Genomic DNA, 27645 nt, shown 5'->3' on the forward strand with positions numbered 1-27645 from the left:
AGTCCTACCCAGGCCTTGTGTACTGAAGTTTCCAGCATGATGCTGCACCACGTACAGCAGTCAGGCCAGGAACATCGCTACCTGTGTTTGCTTGCCTACTGACAGCATTCCCTTCCCTCCAGATTTTGCTACAGAAAACTGGGATTTAGCTATATACATGCATCTCTTCAAATGCATGTTGTCTCTTGCTTGCCACCCGAACTTGCTCATGGTAGAGAGAAGGTGAAGCAAACCTGATTGATACGTTGCAGAGCAGCACAAAAATGTAAAATGGTATTGTGTGTGAGAGCATGGAAAGCTTACACACAAACTCACATTTTGATAATCCTATTTAAATGTGCACCGTGGTGTAATCAGATGTGTGCTGTCATTCTGCTGCAGCTGTAGCGCTGTCTGTAATAAGCAGCAGCTTTTCTTGAGAGACCAATGTTTGTGCAGAGGGCTGCATCCCTCAGGTGTGCTCTTGAGCATGTTGGGGTCTGTCTGAACTGGGGACATGGAGGTCGCCTCCCAGCTCCTGGTGCCAGTGGAGGCAGGAGGGCAGGGGGCTGCAGTGTGCCCCGGCCACCAGCACCTTAGGGACACTTGCTAGCTGTGGAGACATGGTGCTACACCGTGCTCTTCTGCCAGCAGTGCCACAGCAGGGTGGCATTGTGCCTGGGCTAATCCATGGGGGCTCTGAGCTGGCCACGAGCTGGCCATTTCGTAGTGGTTGCCCACCTGGGGACCTGCAGCAGCTTGCCCGTGCTGCGCTACGTGCTTAGGTGTACCAGCTCACAAAGGGCTAATCTGAAGCACTGTGCTGAGCCACATGGGTATGTGGCTCATATTTTTTCTCTCACTAAAGCAGTGATTAAGACTGGCCATGCCCCCTCCCAGTCTTACCCAGGGGTCCGTATTGCTTAAAATCTGCACCACAAGGAGGATTTTTATGAGCTCCTCTGAGCCCCCAGGTTTGACATGTCAGGCAGGGCTGCTGTGAGCGACTCCCCTCCGACACGAGCCTTTTACATCTGGCCTGATTTTTCAGATAATGGTGGTTTTTGTCTTGCCCTTACAATCGGGATGGGCTAACAGCGGAGAGCCCTGTGTGAGGCGGATTTCAGATAGCCAGGACTCAGCAGCTGAATTTGTGTAATAATCCCACCGGCTTTAATCAGGAGAGGAGGCTGTGAGAGGCTTGTGAATTCCTACAGCAAAATTCCCCATTCTCATTCACGTAGCGGCTCTTGCCTCCAATGTGCTTATCTCCCTACGTGTGCAGAGCCCTTGACGTCAATGGAAGATGCGCTCTTTCAGGGAGAGCAGAAGACTGAGGTCACAAACCGCCCTGCGAAACAGAGAATTATATCCCTCGCGGTGAGGCGAGAAAGCTCCACTCCTTAGCGCAAAAGGAAAAAAAAAAAAAGAAAGACTTGAAACAACGACACGCATAAAAAACCAAGGAGGTAGACTGCTTGCAGGAGATATATTTGGAGCTGCATCAGCAGGCTTTACAAGGATGCGACTCTGAGTTGCATTTCAAAATGCGCTGTTTGGCAGCGGCGAGCAGCGGGGAGGCTTTTCATTCATTCCACCTTGCAGCTCTTTAAAGGGACATCCATCAGCGCTGAACCCGAGCAGCAGTCAGTGCTGCATCACGCTGGGCTCGTAACCCCGGACATTTAAACCAGAAACCTGGAGGTCAGGCTCCGCAGTTCAGCCATCAGGGGACTCAGAGATATTTATAGATTGTGTTACATTTACTGCAGCTTTTAGGAGTGAAAGGTACTCCGCGTGGTTAATTATCAGAGGTTAATTGTGACCAGTTGTATTTAACCTAATGATGGATGTAGCCATCTTGACTTTTTTCCTTATGTTTGAGATGACTGAGTGTATAGGTTTAAGTACATCTGAAGAAAATATTTGGTTTGTTGTTACTACCACATTCCATTTACAAAGCCAGGTTTTGTAGAGGAAGTGCTTTGCAGAAATTAACATTTTCCCTAGTATAAACTTTGGAACAGCATCCTGCTCTTGCAACATGAAATACTGCTGTCTGCCTCAAAGAACTGTTTATTTCTGCTTGCAATAAAGAAAGTGAGTTCCTATTTCTGTGGGAAACTATCCTGCAGTCACTCTCCTCCTATCGCTCTGCAAATGAGGTTTGTAATTGCACAGAAATGTACAATAGCTCGCTGAGGCCAGAACCAAAAGAAGTGACCAAAGCCAAAAGCGGCGCTCCTCGGCGCTCCCCACGGCGCTGCGAGGTGGATGTCTCCTGCAGGATGGCTTCTTCTCCAGGGCTGGGAGGTAATCAGCACCTGGCTAATGTGAAGCCTGCTGCATAAACCGATAGCTTGTATGGCTTTTATCCTGTCTCATGATGCTGCAGAGGCTGTTACTATTCACCATGTACCTTCTCAAAATACAATTAGAGGAACAGATCCCTTTTTTGTGGAGCACCCATGGGTGAAGCCATAACAATGTGTGTTCTCCACAAGCCCTGATGGCTGGTGCTGCCGTTCCACTTGGGGCTGCTGGGCTAAGCAAAACCAAATCCCCTTCTGAATTTATTTTACAGGTCGGTCAAGCCACACTGAGTGGCTGCTTTTATTCAGCTTTACAAAAGGATGGACGAGGCTGGGCTGGGAGACTCATGAGAAAAGCAGCAACAGGGAAGGAAGGGATGTGCTAGCAGAACACCCCCAGACAGATAGCAAGTCCCAGCTACTGGTGTGGTCCCTGCTGCATACAAACTGCAAACAGCCAGGGCATTTACTGAACTGGTGGCTGTGATGCAGAGTGTGAGATACAGAGAGGTATTTCTTCCTCCTCACCCCCCGTGAACTGTCGGACAGGTAGCTCATGACAAGTATTAAGAACAATTGGCACAAGAGTGCTCCTGAATGTGGTTAAATATTAATCTAAAGCCCTTAGATTGAAATCTTCCATTTTGTTTTGTTTTGTGCATTTTTTCTTTTCATTGGTGAATCAAGTGACATACACCGAAGGTCTGTATGCATGACAGTGTAGCTGCTGGGTAAGAGATCTGAACCATATGAATACTATCAAAACTCCAAGAACTTGCTGTACTTTCATTTGCATGCAAGCATTTTAGACCCCACACAGAACAAGAGCACACTGCTAACTTTAGTGAAGCCCTTTATTAAGCTCATCTGATGGCTCATGCTGCCTGCTATTTGTACTGTTTCATACATAATAAGCGGTCTTCCTAAGCAAAAAAAAGAATAGAGCAATCTAACTTGTGCCCAATGGGATATCCATCTTATGTCTGACTCCAAGGAATAAATTATGCTCTTATACTGATAATTGCTCATGCCTGGACTTGAGGATTATGGTCCTGTGATGCTGATGATTAGAACTGGTCTCCGCCTTCGTGCACAGATGCTCCCTGTGATCCACTTCAGTGTCTGCCTGGGATTTTCCAGATTGATTGCTCTTTGCCAATAGAAGGAGGCACAGTATCCAATTCTGCAAGAGCATTGCAGGCAGCTAGGCCCTGATTTAAATTCTGTAGAAGCCAGAGGTTTGGAGAACACATCTGCTGGTGTCTTCTGGGTAGCTTAAAGAAATATTCTTGGGTGTTTTGGTGGTTTTGAAATTGTGTGGGTCTTAAAAAACAGTATTTAGAAATAGTTTCAGAGAATTCAGAAGTATTTAAAACATAAAAATTCACATAAAATTGAAAATGTTTCCTTTGAACTGAAGAAACAGAGACAATTGCTTTTTTTTTTTCTCTTTATAATATTTTGCCTGTGTTTCTTAACAAGAATGGTGACAAAGCAACATAATAAGTTATGCTCTATGCTTCGTTGCCTATTTTCTCACCCTCAGCTTAAAAATAACAGCTCTGTAGCACCTTCTGTTTTCTTGTGACGTCTACACACTTTATGAATAATCTTTATGGGGAACGCTGTACTTGATCCCCGATTGGGATTTTCCCATCTTATACACTGTTGACTTAACCCTGCTTCCACAGAAGTCAAAAGCAAAACGCCCATTGATTTCACTGCGAGCAGATTTTGACTTTTCAGAAATGCTCAGCCATATGTGTTCTCATTTTGGAAGTATCATGTGGTTGCATTTGGCCCATGTCGTGTTTTAGTCACTCCAAAAGAACACTCAGAGCTCCAGCCTGTCCTCACCTGCCCTTGCGATTGCGAGATCTGAGGGCCTTGGGGAGGTTTTGAGGGCCAAAACTTTTGCTGTTGTCCTGTTTTCTTGTGTGTTTTGTTTTGCTTTGTTTTGTTTTCTTCCCAAATTTCCCTAAAATATTCTAAGACCCAATGAAAGTAAACATTTCAAATTTGCTGTGAAAAATTAATTGGAGAAAAAGTGTTTGAACTCAGCCTATAAATTTCATTTGGTTAGAAATGACAACAAAATTTGTATTTTATTTAGTATGATGTAATGCTTGTAATGCAATATTTTAAAAGGGGTGAAATTAGTTTGGAATCAAAAAGTAAAGAGCACTCTATTTTAACCTTATTTAAAAGCTTTTTTTTTTTTTTTTTTTTTTTTTTTTACATAACATGTTATCAGAATTGACATGTCTGTGAAAAATTTGTTTATGTGTGATTTGTATTTTCTAAGGGAAAAATATCCCACAGAAAACTTCCATCTGGTTTTAATGCTTCCAGTCTTTAATGTATTTACACCCATCGATATCAAAGGAGGGCTTAGGAGATACTCCGGGCTCATGCTGTGTGCTAGGAATTGATTCAGGACAAGAGGAAGGGTTCTGACTTGGGATCTTCAGTAGGTTTAGCCAGGATGTATACCTGCAGTCACAGTTCATGGCCTGGTGTGATAATGTGAGGTTCAGCAGCTGTGAATGAGGATCACAGCCCATTAAATCTGACATTCCCCAAGGGTAGTAGCTGCTGGCAGAGAGCTGGGAGAACAGACCGGTACCTGCTTCAGTCGGCTCACCTGAGCCCATCTGCGACCACAAGCTGGAGCCTGTGGTTTCACATGGTATTTATATAGCCTAATTCTGCCTAAAACCACACAAGAAATCTGTGCTTGAAGAAGGACTTAAAACTAATCCTCCCTGGGTCCAAGGTTAATGTCCTTTCCTCTGGATTATCTTTCCTAGTAGCATCCCTATCTTCCCATCTGCTTAGTCATCTGTAAGGTAAACTGAGCATGCTAAGGAGAGCTTCTCTCTAGCAAAGAGTATAAGCAAATTAAGGAGACAAATGCAATTAATCTGTGCTTTCTCCCACATTCCTTGTGCTGTGTCCTGCTGTCACTGTATGCACGTGTATTTTCCACTGTAGTCAGTGGGGGATTTGCAGGGGACGTGCTATAGCTTTTCAACATGTTTCCTGATCGAAACCTGCTTGTTACAGGACTTGCTGTCACCTCTACACACTTTCAAGATTTTCCATGACTTTATGAGAAGTGAACTGCTGTTTTAATGTCACATGGTTGTCCTGGTTTAAACACACTGGTCTGAGCAACGTGAGTTGGAAAGGGAGTCAGCTTGTGACTTTGAGAATGTGCGAATCACCCAAAAGAAATTTGTCTCAGACATTTTTATGGTATTTCAGCTGAAGTTCCATGAAAAGTGCAAAAAATAACACTCCTTCACCTAAAAACAAAGTCCCAAAACAAACAAACCCATAATAAATAAATGCTTGCCAACAGTCATAAAAATCTTAAACTGTGGTTTAATATCCTGTCTCTCTTTTGTCTTTGTGGAAAAGGTCATATAGATGAAAGACATCTGCTGTAGAATTTTCCTTGGATTTCAGGGCAAGACTAAGTCCTATTTTTGGCTTCATATTTTTATTTTTTTGTATAAGCAGATTGTCACAAATTCCTGCTACTCTGTTGTCTTAATGTGACAGCTCTTGAAGGGGATGAACAGTCGTGTGACCAGTGATTTCAAATGCCAGGCTCCGTTCCTTATATTTTATTCTCCATAAACTGCTGCATACCTATGTTGGTAATGGGTGGAAGAGGTCCAGATATGACAGAGTTCATTGGAGTGAGCTGGAGGTTCTGCCCAAAGCCAAGTCCTGGCGGTACCTTACGGTGAAACTTTGGCCACGTTGAAGTCACCCAGCTCAGGATTTCTTACTTGAGGATGTGCCTCTCCTAGTGAATTTAAGAATAGCTGTGGCAGGAGGGTTGAACACAGGCACACAGCTGTCCATACTATTAGTTGTTAAGACATTTTTTGGCCTACTTTTGGCCTACACTGGGTCAGTGTAGGGCTTAGGCACTACCTGGAGCAGGGACTGTGCAATACAGGCCAGGGGCTGTTACCAAAAATCCCATAGTTATATTTATTGGGCCCTGTGTGCAGGAAATGAGACATCACCTCATCCTGACCAGAGGCCTACATGGCTTAGGCACCACGGTGCTGGTGCTGGTTGTGAGGGATTGTACTTTTTGTCCTGCTTGTTGAAGGTGTATGAGTATGAAGAAGGGAATTCAGGATTCATGGACCAAAAGAAGAGAGATCAAGTGAGAGGGAACAGGAGTCTGCAGCCCACTGCTGGAGGCATTTCCCTCAAACAAGGAGGAGGAACAGGCTCCGTGCCCTTGGCACAAGCAGCTTCAAGGAGCCAGAAGGATGCAGGAGGTAGCTGCTCCACTTGTGGGAGACAAAAAGTGGCATCAAGGGCTGGTGGTTTCATATTCAAGAGTTTTGAGGTGAAAAGAGGATGAACCTGGAAAACAGAAACAAGGAGCTAATGCTGAATATGGTAGACGTACAGAGCTGGGGATGACAGAAACAAGAGGCAGCAGGGTGTAAGTGAAGGAGAACAACCGGTCTGACTCGCCTTTATTCCTCAATTGTCTTTCGGTCATCATGTTTTTATTAAATCTAATTGAAATCTAGTCAGCTGTGGACAACAGTGCATTTATAGGCCTTTATTTTTCCTGGCAACTTTTCATGGTTTTGCAGTAATACCACCCCGTTTTGAAAAACGGGTCTTTCTTCCCCAGAAAGCAGTTTGCTGGTGAGCGGGGAGATTGTGACACTCTGGAGGCCCTGGATGAACCGGGATAATCTCCTGGCCCTTGCTGGAAGCCAAGGCAGCGTCCCCAGTGACAGAAGGGGACCAAGGAAGTCACGGGGCACACTTCTGCCTGCAGTGTTGGGGGTCTTTGGGGTTGGGCCCTGTGTTTATGCACTGCCTGAACAAAATAACTGAAGAATCCTGAACCTGCTGGCTTGCAGGTGGTGCAGAGAAACAGATGTCACACACATTGTCTGTCCTGTGACCAGCAGTAGAGATGTCAGTGCCACTGGATTTTCCAGTGCCTGATGAAGAAGGAGGGTTTTCTGGAGCCCCCGCTCTGCACACACAGCTGCATGAGCACAGTGTGCACGGCACCCTCTGCTTTTTCTCTGCAAAGCTGGGCTGCCCAAAACAGAGTAAACAGAGTAAAGGAAAGAATGCTTTTCCCTCTGACATCCAGCAGCGCTCTTTATCTTAGCATCTCTGACAATATCAGCTGGGAAACTTTTCAAGAAGAATGGGTCTGTTTTTATTTCGTTTTTCTAATTAACATCGTGCGTTTAAACTGTCCGTGATAATTTCCTGTCCCAGTTGTACATGTGGAGTGTCTCAACAGGACTGTAAAAGTCACAGTAATTTATCTGAGGACAAAATTCATCTTTAAGCTGGAAAAGATTTTGCTGTTTTTGTTTGCAAAATGCTTCTGGGTCCTAAAGTAGAGGGCACTGTTGAAGAGCCAAGAGATGTGTTGATTTTATTATTTTTATTAATCTACTTTCAAAGCAATTCAGAAATTCACCAGTTCACTTGGTATCTGAAGCCAAGACAGCAAAGTGCAAACTGCTTTGTCATTTAATAACATGGAAAATGTGAAACTAAGTAGATGTACCTTTTACTTTTTTGTTTGGTTTTGTTTTTCCCCATCTTTGCTTCTCTACTTCTGGAAGATAAACTTTTTTTTTTTTTTTTTTTTTAATAATTGAGAACATTTCCTTTTTAGGCATAAATACAACTAGTTTATTTTTATTTTTGCTATAGCTGTAAGCACTCTTCCACATCTCCCATGTTATTCTCCCATGAAAATCTTCCATACCAGGAAGTCTTAAGAATCAGCACTTAACTGCAGAAACAATCTGCGCTTATAATTTTGTGCAGAGGGGATTCCCAAGTTAGGATTTTTCTCTTGCCCTCTCTCAAGGGCTTGTTTAAGGGATTGCTGGCATGCATAGCTCCCACTGACATCAGCTGGAGCTGTAGGTACTTGACATAGCTGGACTTGAGGCTATTATGGTTGAGAACTAGTCCTGCTCTTGAGACACCAGTCAGGCTGTAGGGCAATCATTGCCTGCATTTCAGGAGGATTAAATATACAAAAGCATGGAAAATATCTGAAATTCCAGGTATGGTAAGGCTGAAAGTCTAGTGTTTAGCTTGCAAGAAATGCCATGTCTTCTTGCCTGAGCCACTTGTGTGTGCACGAGGGGGAGAATGAAATCCAGCCATTCCATCCAGTACAGAAGACAGAACGGGGACAATCCCAATTTCACCTTTCACAGCCGACACCTCATGTGCACTCTTGCTGAGTGCTTCTAGGAGCTCACAGAGGTCAAGGTCAGCCTTGCTGTGCAAGTGCCGTGTGTGTCTGCAGGCAGCAGCAGAGCCTGAGCCTCAGGAGCAAGGGCAGCCTGAACTCCAGGCTCCCTGCCTCAGGGCATTTTGGGGTATCTTTCCCATAAGCACTGTTTTTGGTTGGGTCCTGGTGTCATTTAAAAATATAATTTAGCATGTTAACCCAGATAAAATTACTTCTTTCTTCCCCCCTACAGAGATGCTTTATAAATATTGAGTTATACGGGAAGCAAATCCTCTAGTTATCAGATTGTTCTGTAGTCACTTCTCTTTTCCTGAAAAGCATAATGGTGAACTTTATCAGTGCTCAGTCATTCGTTTCCTATTAAACACAAGTGATTAAGATGCTGTTTGGCTTACTGGGAAGAGTTACTGACCTGTTTTGCCTGTAAATGCAGCTTTAAATTAGGAGACACCTGAAACTGGTAGGAAGTGAGCTTTAATTTCTTTCGAGTTCCGTAAGCACAGGTTGTAGATTCCTGGTGGGATGTGGTAAATAGCCGTCACTGAAATAATATTAATTACATTGTCTCCCAGAGCGGTCCCAAGAGGTGCTAAAATAGCACATGTGCCACTTGGACTTAGACGCCTCCCCACGAAGATCGGTGTTTGCTGCTGTGTTGCTTTGCCCAGTACGGAGCATGCTACGTCTCTGGGGGAGCTGAAGGAGATAAGGAGGCTTGGATTTTCTGTGTAATTGTTGGGGTTTTGCTCTTGTGAGTTTAAAAATGGGAATACCATCTAAATCAATAGCTGGATTTATCTTTCTGCCCTGACGCCCTGAAAGGAATAAAAATAACAAGCCAAAATATGGATCTTATAAAACACCAGAAAAGAAAATGTCTCCTGCAGCAGAGGTCGTGCCTTCCTGTAGGTATGTTGAGCTAACATACTGAGGCTGCCAGTGCTGCACAAGCAGCCGTTACCTTGTTTATCAGAAGCGTGCTCTGTACATCCATCCATCTCTATGCCTGCTCACGTACCAGCATCGCCGTGGTGCGCTGCGCTGTGTTATAACAGCACCTGGCAGTGTAATTTGTATGACCAACAGCATCACAGGTGGTGGGGCCTGCACCCTGACCACCTGCCCTTTCTGAAACAGCACCTGGACTGCAGCTCAGGCATTAGTTGCAGAAGCACCCTGTTAATTTTGCACGGTGGGGCTGGTGGGGCTGTCTTGCTGCAGGCAGGTGGCACGTACCTGCCTGCAAGTCCAACCAGGACTTACTCTGCAGATGTTTGGCAGGCTGTAACCACGGAGCCAGGCACCTTCCTGAGTCCTTTAGGACCATGTTAAGTCTTAGGGGAGAGTGTTTAGAGTGTTCAATGATGGCTTGCCACTAACTTCTCCGTCATTAATTAAAGCTCACCAAGTGGGATTCACGCGGGTTGTAAGTACACCAGCTCTGGAGCTAGAATTGACTTTGACCTGATAATCAGACTTTTCCATCTGGCCTAGAAAAACATGAACCTAGTGGTTTGTTAGGGATGTGCTGGCAGACACTTAAAGGCAGCAACACTAAAGGCACCATTATAATTAGCTCAGTCAGAGGCCGAGCACATAGATTTACTTGAAAACCAGTGTGTCTGTTCACTGGTCGATGTGACCTCTGTGGAAACACACTGCTGAAAGAATATTTAGAATTTGCTCATTTAATTCAGTGTTATACATCCTTGTTGACCATGTTACGTATTACAGATATTAATTAAAGACATCAACATGCACCATAATGAGGGGAATGGCTTACGCTGTAGGGAGTGACTTTATGGATCTCAGAAACTGGCTGTTAGGTTGATGCTGTAGTTTCGACATTCAGAAAGCGCTTGTTCCTTGTTTATGTAGCTTAAATTAAACACCAGAGGGGTTTGCATATATTTGGATGAATGGGAAAGATGTGCCCTTCGATCAATTTCACAACAGCTCAACACTAACATCAGCACCTGAAAACAAAGGGAAGCTTTCATGTTTATTTCTACAGCTCCACACTAAGATCGAAATTGAAATGAGATTGAGCAACAAAACGCAAGTCAGTAAGCCGACCTCATTCTTACTGTGGAAGAAGTTGTTTCAATAGAAAATTGTTAGCCAGCTTCACAAAATGTCACTAGCTGGATAAAACTGCTCCCCTAGTATTTCCCATTTTTGTTTTTCCTCCCACGATGACACTTATTACGCAAAAATGGGTTGCTGAGCAGGGGGTATACAGGACAATGAAAGAGGAACTTTTTCTGCAGGGGGAAAATGCAGAGAAAAATCTTGCTTTTTATAATACATTTTAGTATTTTATTGACTTTTTTTCTAGCACTAGATTTGACTTCAAAGCAGGCAGAGACAAGCTCGGGGTGATTTTTATGGTACAATTCACACTCCTCCAATTTAATTATTTTTACACTTGTTTATATATTAAGATCTAGATCTGATATTAAAATATATATATATATATTCTTTCTTTCCAACATGAGCAGGATAATCAGCAGCTGCAGGGCTGGGCCCAGGAGGTTTGGTCTTGGGCTGGAGTCAGCAGCAGTTTTCTCCATTGCTTTGTGTGGGAAGGGGCTCTGACCCGCACCACACTGCTGGGCTGGCGCTGGCAGCAATCTCAGCTTCAGCCATCAAAACATTTCTTTGTGGCCAACTGCCCTTCTGCTTTCTCTGAAAAATCTGGTGTCAGTTTTAACGAGAGGGGAAAACAGACATTCGTCACCGTTAATTCGATGGACAATTAAGCCCAGTGATCTCTGACCTCATGCCATTAGTGGCTTTCAGAGCCAGGGTAAGACCTGCAGATATCTGCTCTCTGTCATTCCCTGTGAGCTGCCCGGGTATTTTATTTTCTCCGAGGCTTAGCTTCTGCCCACCACCTGCCAGATGTATATGCTTCGTAATAAAAATCGGTAATAATCTGTCCCAGGCAGTGACATTAATCTCCGAGGAAGGATAACAGCAAGCAAAGGCAACAGCTGGCTGTCAGGAAGGCATGTGAGCAGGAATTATGCATTTATTTAGATATTTGTACATATTAGCAGTGTCTGGCCTTGGTTGCAGCTGCTGGTGGTGCATTGGGCTAGCTTGGGCATCAGGGCCTGCCCTCAGCCAGGGCCGAGGCATTGACACCAGGAGGTGTGGGTGCCATGGGGTCACTGAGTGGTGATTTTTGTCTCTTCTTCCACCTTCTCCTGGGCTGTGACAGGATTGCGGCCTTGCTCTTTGCTGGAGTCCCTGGCAGTCGGCCCCCCTGCTAGGTCAGCTGTGACCACCGCAGGCCACCAAATTGAGCTGGCAGCTTGTGGTCACTCTGGGAGCAGAAAAGGCATAGAAACAAGTCAAAACTAACACCCAACCTCCTGGTCATGCTGGTTAGAGAGGGACACTCAGACATGCACCCAGTGCTGTGCTTCTCCGACACTGGGACCCGTGCCCCATGGAGCTCCTGCCTGCTGGCAGCTCCACCACACAGGGACCCTCAGCCAGGGCACACCCCAGCACAAAACACGAAGCCCATAGTTAGCAGCTCCTCTTGTTCCTCATCACCTGCTTCCACACAGCTCCTGGCAGCCCTTGGGCCAAATCAGTCCCTCACTCTAATTCTGGCCCCAGGGCTGCAGGGGAGTGCGAGCGGAGGGCAGGACTTTGCGGGCCACGAGGAAATAGTTAATCCATCCCTGGCACAAAGCGGCTGTTTTGTGTTTATTAAAGTGGGGCTCACCACTGCCAGCTCTTGGGGAGGGTGGAGGTGGCTGAGAGAGGAGAGAGGAGAGCGGGCCAGCGGCTTGCATCATCTGACGCTTACGCCATGCAGCCTTCAAGCCTCATTTTTCAGCCGCCGCTTTTGAAGCACCTCATTAGCTAATCGGAGGAACCCTCTGCCTGTGCTTTACAACAAGTTTCCTTTTTTTTTTTTTTTTTTTTCTCGTCTCCTACCTCCTAATTTTCCCTTTTCATTTCTGCTTTTCTCCTTGAGGCCGTCAGCCGGTAGCTATAGTAACCCCGTGCACGAGCGGCTGTGCCGCACCGCTCCCACGGACCCCCCTGCAGGGCCCTGCTGGGCTTTCACACCCCGCAGAGCCTTGGCACCCAGCACCACGGGGCTTTCTCTGAACAACAGGGACACTCTTCCTAGCCTGGGAGCCGGCTCCATCCCGCGAGCTATTTGCAGCTGCAGCCCGCGCGATATTGTGGCAGAACGCATGAGTCACTGGCAGAGCAATCTGTTACATCAGATAATCACAGATTACCTCCATTAACCTGAATCCCTTCTGTAACCTTTTCCAATAATGATCCTAAATGCTGACGCATGCAGTTGTGTTACCATAATGTCTTGGGCTGTCAGTGATTTTTGAGGACAAGGTTTTCTGTGATTTCAGGGGCGGTGTAGCAGGGTGTGTCGGATCTCCACAGAAAGGAGTTTTCGGCGCGTTGCTGCTGGACGGGATGGTGGGGCCAAAGCCAGGCAGTGTAGCTATGGGGAATAATACAGGAGAGATTCACAGCCAACCCTCTTTGCTTGCATTTGCCCCCCACTCCTCTCTCCCTATGGTTTTTCATCCTTCAGCCCTCTCATTCTCCTAATATCAGCCACACCACAAACTCCTGCAGTGCTGCAACCTCAGCCTGATCCATGCCAGCCCTGTGCATGCCTGCCCGCCCTTGTCCCGCTATCCAGTTAGTTCCTCTTTCCTCCAAAGCCAAAGCATGTGCTAGTGCCTTTTCCCCTCTGTCACCCCATGGCTGCCACTGGCAGATGCTCGCTCAAACCAGCCACTTTGGGGTGGTTTCATCCCCCTCTCCATATTTCTTCTGTGGATTGTGTGAAGGCTCGTCATGTATCTAGAATTAACTTGTGCTTTATGCATATGTCTGTGTGTGAGAACTTCAGCTTTTATTCCACAGGAGAGCCAGGAACATGGCCAGGGCTGTTATCTGCTTTTGTGGTAACGAAAAAATGTGGCTGACCCTGCCCCCCACTAGAAAGTGACCCGAGCTAGGACACGTTCTGATTCTCTACTTTTCTTCCTGGCTGACTGTGGAAGGCAAAGTGCTGGAGTGTCCTGGATGAGGTGTTCCTCCAAAACAGTTCTGGTGATACAGCTGTGCACATGTTCTCAGGAGTTTCCCAGTGTAATTTGCACAGCTTCTAGCTTGTTTACATCAAGTGTCTGAAAAGTTTGGAGAGAAGGGTGGATCCACCCAGACATCATTGGAAGGGTCAAGGAAGGACATTTCTTATGGCTATCAGGCTCTTTCTGCACTGTCAGAATGATGTATGGTCCTCTGGGCCACTGCAAAAATACCAAGATCCTACAAGATCAAAGGGTACTGGGCACCCGATAACATCTCCTAGTGCCTTCCCATTCGAGCATCTGCATCAGCACCTTTGCTAGTGCAAGGTCTCTGGTGAGATTAAAAGTGGGAGGAGAGCATTGCAATGATTTGGTGGAGTATTTGTATGCATAGGCAGCACAAAGGGGCTGCAGCATCACTCAAATCAGGCTCTGTGTAGCTGTGACCTGTGTGTAGTGTCTCTAAATGCTTGGGGCCTGCATGTCTGCCTGCCAGAGTGCAGGACTGTGTGCCTTCAGGTGCAGCACCTGGATGAGTGAGGGACTTGCTCTTCTGCCTCCTTCACGGAGCCTCCACGCTATTTCTTTCTGGCTGTTCTGGTGGTTGTTTTCCTGACTCAGAAATAAGCCATCTAAACTGAAAGAGCATGCTGTTATTTATGTATGGAAAGCAAAACACATCTGGATTTCTGAGTTCTTATCAGAGCATCTCAAAGCTCTACCAATTCCACCAATTAGGTGGAACTAATAAAACAGTCAGGCCTAATAAAACAGCCCGTCTCAAATCATTAATTTTTCATGATGTTTACTAAAATTCTTTTCTTTTGCCCTGTTAGTAAGTTTATTTAGGTGAGGACTGAAACCAGAAAAGAACGTAATTCTGATCCTGGCTACAGCCTGATGATAGGAACACACTTGAATTCTCACCTCCCATCCAGCTGGATCTCCTCCCCACAGTTCAGAAATATTCCTTATAAAACGAAAATGTCAGGAACACAGAGGCTAAGTTCTTTTTTTAGAGACTGCAGAACTATTTGCAGGAGAAAAAACCCACACAGCTCTTTGACAGGGACAGAGCAAACCCACATCATTCAATGCTTGGGGCTGGCTTTTCAAGTGTTCTCCCCTTAGAACCAGCACCAGAGTTTTCAGAAGAGCCCGTCCCCAAATATTTGCCTATACCAAGTCCAGATTTCCTTGTGTGTTCCTCCTGCACATCTTGTTGGCCCATTTTGCCACTGTGTCACTAAGCATCTGAATGGCAAAATGTGGAGCAGCGAGTCTGCAGAACCTGTAGAAACTCCTGGTCAGCTCCATGTGTGGCTAAGATCTGCAGGTTGGCTTTAGAGGCCAGCCCTGAGAGTACTGAGGTTGTTTGAGGAGCACCACTGAATCCCAGAGTACCATACATGTTCCTGGGAAATCTATTTGGGCAATGGGCCGTATGTGGACTATATGTGGGTCATGAATTGCCTTTACCAGTTTGGGCTTTGAGGCTTTGGTTAACAGCTTCCATACATGTTACTAAAACAGGATAATAAATATACAGAACAGGTCATAAGTTTAAAAAGTCATTGCTTAAGGATCAGTTCCTTCCTGGAAAGATGTTATCAGGCCCTATTCAAGCAGGCTTTCTGGAGCTGGGATTTGCATTCTTTCTTTGGAAGAATGGGAAACTGGTCTCCTACAGTCAATGTCAATTACAGATGTGCAAATTAACTTAAGGGAACCAGTAAGGAATTTAGAATTCAGATTCACTCGAGCATTCAGATATGGGAAGGCCACGTTCTTGTTTAATTCTCATGTGCTTCAAAACATGAGATGGGCGAGAACATTTCTGACAAAAGAATCTTCCTTTCTGAGAACTGCGTTTTGTCAAAAATGAGAGGGTTTGCAGGAAAGTGTCTACTTACAAGAAAAAAGGATTTGCTTTTTCTAGCTTCTTTTTGACAATATAGAAACATCACTTTACCAAAGTAAAGAATGTCAATTTACCTTACCCATTTTGTTCCAATGATATAATATATCTTAATACTCTATTTGATATGTTCTATGATAATGTTTTGACGTTAGAGAACTGAGATGACTCAATGTTATCAAAATGAAATGGTTTAATGTCTTTGAATCAGAATTTTCTAGAACTTTGAAATACTGACTCTCAGCTCCAGTTTGGGGAAAAATTCCACTAGGATGGTAACTTTCTTAGAGCGTGATAGCCCTGGCGCCCAACAGCTCTGTTTGAAAGGCTGGTCACACATGGCAATCATTGATACTGAAACGTTACAGACAAATGTTATGTTACCTACATCATGGATGGACAAAATCTCTTAATACTCCCCAGGCTGGGATATCACAGCCCCTTCGTGTTCCTCCAGGAGACCTTGCAGGTCCAGAAGTAGCCTCCAAAGGAGCACAGTGGCTCTAGAATAATTTGTTGCATTGTCTCTTCTGCTCTTGTTGCCAACTGCGATGTCAAACACTATGCGGGCAGCTTTCAGTTTGCAGCCATCATCTCGGTTCACCCCAACAGCCTGTTGAACCAGCCAATACGTGGTAATGCATTCCAAACATAACTGAGCTGCCTGGATTTGTGCCAGTAGCCTCTTTCAGTCTGAGATCAAAAATAAGAAGTTAAAAATTTGGGCCACATTTAATTTCACTGTTTTAGATGATAGTTGGTTTTGTTTCTATGAGATTTACTGGTGCTTTTTGTTTAGCAGATTGTAAGTATTCAGTATACTTGTATCTTCTGGATTATTTTTGTTTGTGGCATAAAAGCCAATGATCTCTTTTGGCTCGCTCATCAGCTACAGATAAGCACAATACAGCAAAAATGCAGGGCATAAAAGAGAGGGCAGCCATAACAGAGAAGCTAAAGGTGCTTACACAGGGGAAAATTTAACTGCATCTGGGGAAATCACATCACCAAAAAACTCCCTGTCAACATGCTTAGCAGAGAAACGTACGGCCAGCTTATGTGAACTGGCCCACAGAACCCAAAGACAACTTGTTGAAATAAACAATCTCAAATATGCATTAAAAATAACCGATGGAGGACGTAGGCAGACTTCTGTGGGGAACTTGACAATTTTGGATGCCCACTTGAGACCAACAGAAAAGAAGAAAAGATTAAAGGCATTTTTTTTTTCTTCAGCTTAGTTGCGACCCCCTGAAAGTGCTCTGACGTAAAGGTAGCTTCTGTAAAGCTCTCTTTATATTCCTAGAGCAGTATCAGTATGGCCTTGATGTATGATAGTCAAGTCCTGAGGATCAGTCTTCAAAGACTTCCTCCGCCCCTTCAGGGCAGTTGATGTTACTAAAGGACATTATTAACATGCACATTTTTAACATATAAAATGTGTTATTAAAGCCAGGCTTCAGTCTCTTATCAGTATTTGCAGTACTACTGGAGTTGTTTTTGAAATAATAGGTAGATAGTCCAGCAATAAATATTTGCTTATGAACGATGACTTCTGCAAGCCAACATTATGAGGACTTTTGGTGCCAGTTTTACAACTGGCAAAAAACTGACAAAGCATTTTGCCCTCTGATGTGCTGGTAACCAGCACAGCCTGCAACGCCAGCCCGACTGCTGGGGAGAAGTTGGTGTTTTCGCTTATGAAATTCCCATCTCTGCGGTTCTGAAGGCTTAAACATGAACTACATCTGCTGTTCATTTCCAAAAAGCAACGGGATGGTTTACGCAGCAGTTGTCAGGCTTATGCATTTGTAGCAACATGCAGATGATTTATGTGCAAACATGCCATGACAGCAGGGAAGAGAGGCACAAAACCGTTATCACAGCCTGTGACTGTTCTGAGAGTCACGTTCATCAAAAAAAAAGGCTGCAGGAGATAAAGGCAGATTAGCATCGATAAGAGGAGCTATGTAATGTGATTCTCTTTTGAGGGCATGTTGTGGACTTTTTATTGTACCTTATAAACCAGAGCCTCCAGGGACGGATCTGTAGTAGCATTGTCTCCCAGTGGATGGTGGAGGCTTACCTGCTTTCAGAAATCCAGCCCTCATGCTCTTCTCCTTTCCTTGGGGTGACGGAGAAGGGGATTCACAGGGAGGTTCCTCATGCTCTTGTAACAGCTTGTTATAAGCCCATGTTAGTCATCAAAGATCTTGTAAGGATAAAGCAATGCTCCTGGTATTGTTTTTTTTCCTGCTTTCCCAGATGAGAAGGGCAGGGGGAAGGGCAGAGAGCAAACAGTGTCCTTCATCCTTCATCCTTCATTCTTTGGAAAAAAAAACATTTTCATTAGCTCGTGTGGTTGAGCATAGCTGGGACTGGTATGAAGCTAGAAGGGCAAACCTGGGTGAACTTCCATGCACATACACAAAGGATGGAAGCATTTGTTTTAGAAACTAGATGAGCAACAGAGGTTGTGCAAAAGATATGGAAAAATAGCAGAGAAAAGTAATGGGCTGATGAGTTTAATTCACTCCATCTCATTAGGAAGAGGCACTCCAGAAAAATAAGCAGTTCCACGTTTCAAATTGGTATTCTTTTCCTTCAAAAATACAAAGTTAATCTCAAAAAAAACTAAAAACAGCTTTCTAAGATCTTCCCCTGAATCTGCCTGTTGTCCATCCTGTACGAGACATTTGTTTAGTCTGACATGGCAGTTCCTACGTGCCAACAACAAAACTGTTTGGAGGGAGCATGAAGAGGCAGGTGGATGTGTGCCATATAGCTGCATAAAGCTTGACAGTGAGTGAAGGAAGAGTGGCGAGAGGAAAGGAAGAACTTATTTTGAAGCCCGTACATTTCTTTTGAGTGAAAGAAAGGTGCTAACTGTGACTTTTAGTATTTTTTGGAGATTGTTTCACTGCTCTCACATGCTGTGTATTCTCGGCCTTCCAACCGGAGTGTAAAGAGCTCTACACCCTTGGTGGGAAAGAGCTGGATGACAGCCTAGCTACTGCTGTAAAATGGAAGATACCAGCTGTAGCCCCACCTCAGTGGTCTGTGAATAGTTTACCTAAACTGTAGATTAACCAGATTGCAGGTAATGCAGTTGAAGGCAAAGAAATGTTGGCAAGCTTGGGTTAGCCAGATCTGGCAGCACAGGGAGTGATGCAGGCTTACTGACTTGGGCAAGAAGAGAACAAAAGTATGAAGCCACCCTGCCTGTGCTTAAAAGCCACACGGCATGGTGCCATGAGGTACAAAGGAAATATGTTACAGGCGTGATGCTAGAAGGAATTCACCCATCTTTGTGTTTAACTCTATGTTGTGAAATGTCCTTTATCAGCTGAGCAGGAACATGGCTCGCTCCTGCAGCTGGCAGGACTGACAGGCTCCAGGCTCCAGCTCTTTGCTCAGTCGCTGATTTCTCACGGCATTTTGGACAAAACACTTAATGTCTCACTGGCTTAACAGGATGCAAGTACTCTCCTACCTTCTCTGGGTGTTAAGAGAGTAAATACATCCTGCTCAATGGAGGCAAAAAAGGTAGGCACCTTGGCTAAGGGTAGCTCCTGCTCCCAGATGTTCTACATGTGTGCTTTTGGTTATGCCTCCTTCTGTGCACACAGAGATCAGAGCTAGATTTGCTATTGGACATCAGAAGAAGATATGAAACATGCCATGTATTTTTCAGTAGGGAGGATGTAGAGCAAATGCTTTTGTTTCCTGTAGGACTGGTTGACAAGTTAGAGAATTAGCTTCAATCCCCAGTTTGCAAATGCTGAGCTGTTAAGTGAACACGAGGGAGTGGAGCTGAGATTTCCTGCTGTCGCTGGGAGCTCACCTTTTGTCATCAGCAGCAAACCAACATTTTAAAGCAGTCGGCCCCTCCAAGACCGCCCGATGAAACTCGCATATAAAACATGGCACATCTGTCAAGTTCTGCTCAGAGAAGCTGCCTCGAAGATTGCAAATCCTCCTGTCCAGAAGAGACAGTGCAAAGGCAGCAATCAAGACAATGTGTGAAAAGCTTCCCTTTGCAACCTGCACAATTACTGACCTATTCAGAGAAAACTCCCCTTTTAGCTTTTAGCTCTGCTAGACAATTTCCCCTGTCTCAGCTGTCTCACTGCATTATGTCCTTCAAGCCCCCTGGAATTAACGTTTGGAGCCAGCAAACACTGCTGGCTCCACAAGAAAAGCTGAGAGCAGAAAGGTCAGGTCGATTAAAGCAGTTGATCAGAATCTTTAACATAAAGACGTCACAGGCAAAATAGTAACGCTACTTCATGCTCAGCTAAGAGCAAATGATTCATCAGGCAAGGCTGCTTATTTTTGGAGGACGGCCACAAAAGAGAAGAGAACGCGCTGGCTGTATTGATCACGGTTGTAACGAGGGACCGCAGAGCCCTGCTCCAGTTCTGATGGAAATTTAATGTCAGAAATACATCATCCAATGCAAATATATCAATATGTATTTTACATCGAATGGAATTTAAAAACATCCTGGCCCGGCTCGGTGTAGTCGTTTTGTCTCTGCACAGATCTGAGAGCTGTCACGTCGAGCAGAGGGCTGCTGTGCAGTGCTCTGCGTTGCTCGATGCTGCAACCATTTTGTGAGAGTTTCTGGACAGGTGGCTGGAGAAGGAGGTGAAATCTCCAGCGCTTTGGCCTCGGGGTTAAACCTTCAGCAGGTGAAGGTTTACCTGTGCTGAGGAGATGCAGCCTAAAAGATGCTTTCATCTGGCTTACTCCTGCCATGTCCTGTGTCCAGAGAGGCAGCCTAAAGAAGGGAGATAGAAATTGAATTTGAATCCTGTGGCTGTCAAGGGGGGGTTGTTCTGCTCTGACACCAATCCCACCGCCTCCTTCCTTGCCCTCCCTTTTCTCCCCATCCCTCCCTTGTTGCTGATAAATCCATACTTCATTTTTAATCCCCACGGAGGTTGGGCAGCAGGGAACAGAACTCAAAGTTTACAGGATAAACGAGCATGAGGAAGGAGCTTCAGCACATGAGACCAGGCGGCATGTGCTGCGGGAAGAGAGCAGGGCAGCCTCTCTGAAGTTGTGGTTGGAGGGATGGGAAGGAAATGACTTTAGCAGTGGTGTTTTGGATGCACTGAAGAGGGGAGGTTGAAGAAGAGGTCATGACAGAGCCAAAGGGTATGTGTGTGTTGCGTAATTACTGCGTGGCGTGGAGGCAGTCACGGGCCTCTAGGCTTTGCTGGAAACCAATTCCTGGAAAGGGGAGCGGAGCTGGGCTCACAATAGTCTAAACAAGCCAGTTCCTTTACAGCTAGTTCAGATAGCTCTGCACTACACTGGAAGATGTGGACATACCATAAATTCCTGTCAATAAGAAGTTCAAAATAATCCAAGGCAAGCTCTGCAATGACAAAACCATTGGTTACCAAAAGCAAAGGAATAGGAGGTGAGACGCAGAAGGAGCACTCCTGCTCCAAAACTTCCACCATGCAACCAGAAACACCCCATGGAGAGCAGCTCTTTGCAGTTGTCCCAGGGTTCATGTTTTCTTTGTCATGCCTGCTGCCTTTTGTGCCTGGGCACTCCTAATTCAGGCCGCAATGTCATGCAGTGCCCAACACACTCTCGGTCTGCAGCTGTGACTCTACCAGCCCCTCCAAGGAATTAACGCACATTGAATTAGTCATTTGATGTGCCAGCGCATGTGAAATGGGCTTGAGTGATTCAGATTTAGTGAGCAGGGGCTGAATTGCTATATGGACACTGAGAGGGGGGAGACGAGGAAATGAGGCGCGTGTGGGCAGCGTGAGAGACGAAGGCCAGGAGCAGGCCGCGTGGCTGGGAAAACTTGGACGTGGCACCTGGGTGCCGGTGTCACCTGCAGCATGGTATTTATGAAGGGACATAGATGGGGGAGACTCATCAGGGTGGAGGATGTTACATTAATTTTCTCCCACCGTTGTCCTCCCTCCGAGGAAAATGCTGTAGCTCTGGCTGGTGTGCATACTGCCAGCTGTAACGCCGTGCTGGCAGAACATGCAACGTGAGGGATGGAAGGCCAGAACTGAACGTTGAACTTGGGTTTCCAGCCCTTCTGTTGGGATGAAGTCAGGGTTCATCCCAAAACCAGAAGGGGAAGAGATCTGGGTTGAAAAGAGGTGACCTGTAATTTTACAAGGTTGTTTGACTCGCACGAAATGGCTGTGAGTTGGGGCAGATGGCGTTGGAGATGCTCAGCTCAGGCACTGTCATCTGAACTGGGTCCGGTGGGCCACAAGCCCCAGCTACCAACCTTTACCAACCCAGTCTTCTGACAGATGTCACCTCCTTGGGCCATTTCAGCCCAAAAAGCTGATTCAATTTGCCCATCTACCCAGCTTCAATTACTCAAGATATCCATAAGGGCTGTGGTTGGGCTGGTAAACTGTGGGTTGGGCGTAGTGCCCAAAGCAATCTAATCCTGATCTTTCTTCCTCTGCAGGGGGTGGAGGGAAACGCAAAGGCAAAAGCAAAAAGTGGAAGGAAATCTTGAAATTCCCCCACATTAGCCAGTGTGAAGATCTCCGAAGAACAATAGGTAAGAGTTTATCCCTTTTTGGGGGGGAATTGTTGCCTAAATAAAATGTGCTGTCAAAACTGGCTCAGCAGAACTGCATTAAAGCTACTTTTGATTAAATGGGATAACTTTAGAGATGGTCACACACTGCATATAGCTCTTGTGGTGCTGCCATGCAAGCTCAACATTTTCTGGCAGGTGGGACATGTACTTTGCATTGGTACCTCCCAGGGCCAACGTGAGTGGAAAAGGACACACAGAAATGAATCCCCTCATTGCATTACCATCTAATAAGTAGCTTTTTATCAGGGAGGAAGTGAGACGATGAAAGCTGTGAGATTGCTGATGCAGTCAAAGGTGAATATTAATTGTACTCTGGATATGGTGGTTGAAGAGGCAGCCGCTGCCCTCTGCCAGGCAGCACTGTCCTGCATTCACATCTCAACACTGGCTTTAGGCAGGTAAAATTACTTTGTTTTCTTGACGTGGACCAAACCCTGCAGGTTTGGAAAGGGAGCTTGCAGTGACCATCTCCTTACCACAGCATTTCTCCTGCTCACACCTGCCAAATGTCAGCATTCTTTTGAGTGCCCCCTTGCCAAACAAGGGCAGCGATTATCTCCTTGTGAAGTCGCGCTGGAAAGCTCAGTATTGCTGATCTCACCACAAGAGGTTAACTTCAGCAACTGAGGCTGTTTTTTTCCCCCACACTGACACAAAATCCAGGCATTGGCAATGACTGAATGAAAGGCAACAAACTGTAACAACTGAGATAGCAAGGAGCATAATTTGTCTGACTTGGGTGAACTCCTGGGGTCTGACTGGCAGTGCCCTGGCACTGTTTACATTCGAAATTCACAGCATGTTTATGGAGAGAAAATATGTAGAACATTTTGAAGCTCTTTTCATGGTCTCCCTCAGTAAATTTCACTTCCCTCGCTTTCTGCCATAGAGCTAAAAGGAGGTACAGAAAGAGGGGGGAGGCAGGAGAAGAATCAGTAATTTTTTCCAGTTCACAAGGCCACTTAGCCACTCTACATATGTACAAACCTTGGAAAAATTTCTAAACCTACGGAACCTGCTGGAGGCAAATCTAACTTAATCTATTGTAATGTACATAGGGAATTCTCTCTGTAGTGCAGGGGAAAACCGCACTACATAAGATTTGCAAAGGCATAAAATATTCTAAAGGTAGTGGCTTAAAGAAAAAAGTCTGCAGAATATTTCTGTTTCTGAAAAGTTATTTCTGACATTTTTGGTGGCAGCTTTATCCTAACTAATTTGTTTTGCCTTTTGTGTGTGATTGAATTGGAGAAATCACAGGCCAAGTACCCTTGTGATGCTTGCAGTGGATATGGCTTCACTGCAACCATTACCTGTTGACTGGGAGTTACAGCACCTGATTTTTACACAATGGGAAATGAGGTCCCGATCCTTGTTCTGGGACTCTGATTTTATTGAGTGGCTTTCCCGCTGAGCCTCATCAGGCCATCAGCCCATGCTGGCACTACCACATTTTGGTTAATGTAGCTGAGGTTGAAGCATCCCAGCCAAACAGATGCTGTTTATAAACTTCCCCTTGTTCATACAGTGTGTCTGACACAGCTTGGATGAACCAGACCTTCTGGGTCTCTAGCACTGAGGCACTCACACATGTGCAGTTGACCCGAGGCACTCAGGGTAGTGTATGGATGTTCCTTTTATTGCCTCTGCTGGCAGTATTATCCTGCACAGCAAGGATAGCAGTTATACTTTGACACATCTTCATGGGCTATTTTCTGTAAGTCCTTTACCAGGACCTCAGGGTTTCAGGGACGAGGAGGCTCCACAGGTGACTTTACGAGGGAACACGCTGAACCAGCCCTTCCTGCATCCCCTGCCAGCTGAACTGCTGCAGGACTTGCAGGGAATCCAGCTGCATGGTGTGTCTGCCATCAGTCCCTCCCCTGACAACTTTTGGGCTCCACAGTCAGTGCCAAACAAATTTGATGATGAAACAGAGACCACAGAGAGGCTTGTTCTGTGACAGCTGACAACCAGCAGAGAAGAATGACTTTACACAAGAAAAAGGACTCAACCCCAGTGCCATGTACTTAGGGATCGAGACAAATATTGGTAGGTTCTGCTCATCTCAGAGCTCTCTGCCATGTGTCAGCCTCCCAGCACTTCTGGCCAGACACAGTCATGCCACTTTGCCACATGTTAGAAAAAAAAAAAAAAACACACTGCACGAACCAAAGGATTAGGCTGCTGAGGTTTTCTTCTGGATACTTCCCAAGATCCTCTGTCGAAAAGCTCAGGGTAGGGACAGGCTGGACCTTTTCTCCCTCTCGATTAGAGGTGGCACGAACTGCTGTGCAGCAAGGCACTGCTTGGTGTAGTGCAGCCGTGAGCCATAGGTGGAAAATGCTGCTGCTGTGACTGTGGAAATACAGCCTACGTGTGTGCACAAATGCCCACATGCTGGTGTAAAGCTGTGTGTGCTTTTGCACCCCACTAAGGTGTACTGAAAAGCGTCTGTGTCTTAAGAAAATAGTGTAGTGTGAAAAGAAATCTGTGAAAAACAGGAAGGCTGAAATAAACCAAGGGTCTGCGACCTGTGTTGACACAATTATGAGTCAGTTCATACCTTTTGGTTCCCTCTGTGTTTACAGGAGACGCTGTGTTTGACTATCCATCATCTGGTGTCTTACTGAAAGACTCGCTTAGTAAAACCCTTTTTTCCCCTCCTTCTTGTGCACAGAAACAAAAATCAAAACACCTGGGAGTAGCAGTGTGTTTTGATAAATAAACAACCGCTGGAACTGTCTTTATTAAAAGTGCCATTTAGCCAAGGAGCTACCTCTTTGGATTGCACTTAAAACAACTTTTCTTCTTTCTTATTTTTTGCCCATTCTTGCCCAAAGTACACAACACCTTCTGCAGGGAAACTCTGTGGCCTGCATTGTGTGCTAATTGATGGGCAAGTGGCACGGGGGGGTGTTCAGAGGGATGCCACCCTAAAGCCTCTGAGAGAGGCTGATAGATCCGCTGTGCACAGCGGCTGCACGTCTCTGCTGCAGCACCCTTCTCGTGTCCAAAGGCAAGCCGTAGGAAAACAGCTCGCCTTTTCCAGGATAGCACTGGCATTAGCAGCCCTTCCAATCGATGAGAACTTGTGTTTCTGACATTAGTGGCGATGAATCATATCACGGATCCCGCTAGCAAATGGCGTGCTGCTATCGTTAAAATTCACGGCTGATAGCTCTGCAAAAGAGATGTTTCAAGGGAAGGGAAAAAATAGCAAGGCGCAGCTTTAAAAATTCCTTCATTGGGCAAACATGGCATGAGTCGATGCCACAAGCTAGCGATACCCACTAGTTTAAAGGCCATCAGTAAACAAAAATATAAGAAAAAGTTGTAATTTCAAAGGCCAGGGTGTCTTTTTGATGATAAAAGATTTTAGATGTCTGTAAATATTTCTGAATGACGCAAAAGGTTCTCTTGGTTAAAAGTGTGGAATTTTTATTTATTTTGCTCAGACCCATTCTGTGCTTTTTTCTTTCATAAAAAACTGCTTGGGTGAAAGAGTTGATTATTCTGATCTTTGGCAAATTTTCTTTCGCAACTGTCCAAATGCTATATAATAAATCAAGATTTTTTTTCCCCATAGATTGAAGTCTGTGGGGAAAGTGCCACAGAATGTGTCTGCTGTTTGTTGCAGGGAGTGATTTGTTGCACTATTTTGCAGAAAAGTTTAACTCCTTCAGTAGAGGAGCTTCTGGTTATGCATTGTGTCCGAATAGAAGGAGCACAAGGGAGATGTATTTTGCTAAAGAGTTGGATTCAGTGAGACTTTAATGACAGAAAGATCAGTCCCCAGTTTTGCCACACCTGGTTTAAGAAGGCAGAAAAATCCTCCAGTGCCATTTAACCTCTCGTGTGACATTTGTGTCCCATTTATCCAGGGTAAAAGTAGCTTGAGCTTCCCTTTCTGGCAGGTTCCTTTCACTGTTGTCAAAAATACATTTCTGTGTGAGAGATGCTTTGTAGAGACGGTGAACCAAGTAAATGGGACAAAATTGAAGGCACAGAGTTCACATGCTCACTTTTTACAAAAGCTGGCTCTTTTTTCCCCCTCGTCTTTTCTGTATTGTGCTTTTTCAGATCAAGACCCTCACCCATATGACCTTTTTGAGTCAGTTTGGGTATCCCTGGAGGCACGCTGATGGTGCGGGTGCTGCCATGGAGTGTAGAGCTGCCCAACCGAGCTTTGCCAGGCAGCCAGCACGGGTGCTCGTAGCAAGCAGCAGCATGGGCATCAGTGACAGAGAAGTGCTTGACTATTTATCCAGCTCCCTAGAAATGCTTTGCAGCCTGCACTGAGCTCCATCCTGTGGCAGAAAGACTGCTACTATACCCCACTTGTCTCATTTAAAGTGGCTCGGGCACTTCTGCTCTGCACTGTGGTGCTGGGGCATCCTCCCCAAATTCCCACCAGCAATTCTCGGGTGCCTTTGCTTCGAGGGTTTCCAAGAGCTGCAGAGATAAGTGCATGGGCGAGGGGCCCATGGGAAAGCAGAGCACGAGTTTGCTGGTGTACTCTGTTGGGTGCAGTGACACTGTGGCATATTGATGCTCACAGCAAGGATCTGCGGTGGGGTGGCACCTTGCCCTGCTTCAGCTGGGGGCTGTGTCAGGCACTGGCGAGATGCTAAGGGAACGGAGACGTAGACAGAGAAATGCTGTGAATGTGCAGATCTCAGAATCTGAGGTTACGTGGTGGTGTCATTCATAAAGCTCAGGCACTGAAACGGGAGAGGAAAGGCATCAAAACCCCAATCTGATCAGAGCACAAAGAAGCAGCCAATTTGCTCTCCACCAGACTCCTCAGCTCTGATGTTTACAGTGATTGAAAAACAACATTTGGAAATGTAGTTCTGAAGCCCACAACTAGATCAAGAGAAGGAACTGAAACTTGCCTCCCTCTGTAAATAACCAGGGACAAGTGGTTATAACTTCCGCGGTGATCTTACAGTATCTGTCTGGATACTGCACTGAAGGCTGATCATATTTTTTTGGCCAAAACTAGGGTCAGAGTTTTTCAGAAATATATATATATATGTATATACATATATTTTTGTAGAAAACATGAGTTTTCCTTGGAAAAAAAATGTACAATTTTATTGGAAATAATTTTTCAGCCAGAGAAAAGCTGTAAAAAAAAAAAGCAGAGAAAGAACAGCCAGCCCTGAGCTCTGAAACACCCTGGGGACGCACTGGGCTTTCTGTGGACCTGGGGAACTGGAATCAGTGGAGCAGAAAATTATCTAGTAAATAAAAGCAAAAATCAGCATACCGCATCATGGTTATACTCTTCATCAAAGCGAGTTTCTGGAGAAATTCGAGGAACTTGGGATTCTTCCCCACATCATTTCAGGTCCAAGCTGATAAACACATAAGCTCACAAATCATTTTTGAACGGTGAAGTGGGACCTTGCTGCTGTTTGTGCATCACCCAGGTGTAAGCTCCC

At 45.4% G+C, this 27645-nt stretch overlaps 1 protein-coding gene across 2 annotated transcripts in view; it reads left to right on the forward strand.

Moving 5' to 3' along the window:
* GRK5 (G protein-coupled receptor kinase 5) overlaps positions 1-27645 on the forward strand; it is a 164645-nt gene that overhangs the window by 45749 nt on the left and 91251 nt on the right. For both annotated transcript variants that reach the window (XM_068688979.1, XM_068688980.1), the window contains exon 2: positions 22058-22153. In XM_068688979.1, the coding sequence (XP_068545080.1) occupies positions 22058-22153 (96 nt within the window). The remainder of the gene's footprint in view (positions 1-22057; positions 22154-27645) is intronic.

The sequence above is a fragment of the Anas acuta genome, chromosome 7 (assembly GCF_963932015.1).
Source record: "Anas acuta chromosome 7, bAnaAcu1.1, whole genome shotgun sequence".
Taxonomy (NCBI): domain Eukaryota; kingdom Metazoa; phylum Chordata; class Aves; order Anseriformes; family Anatidae; genus Anas; species Anas acuta.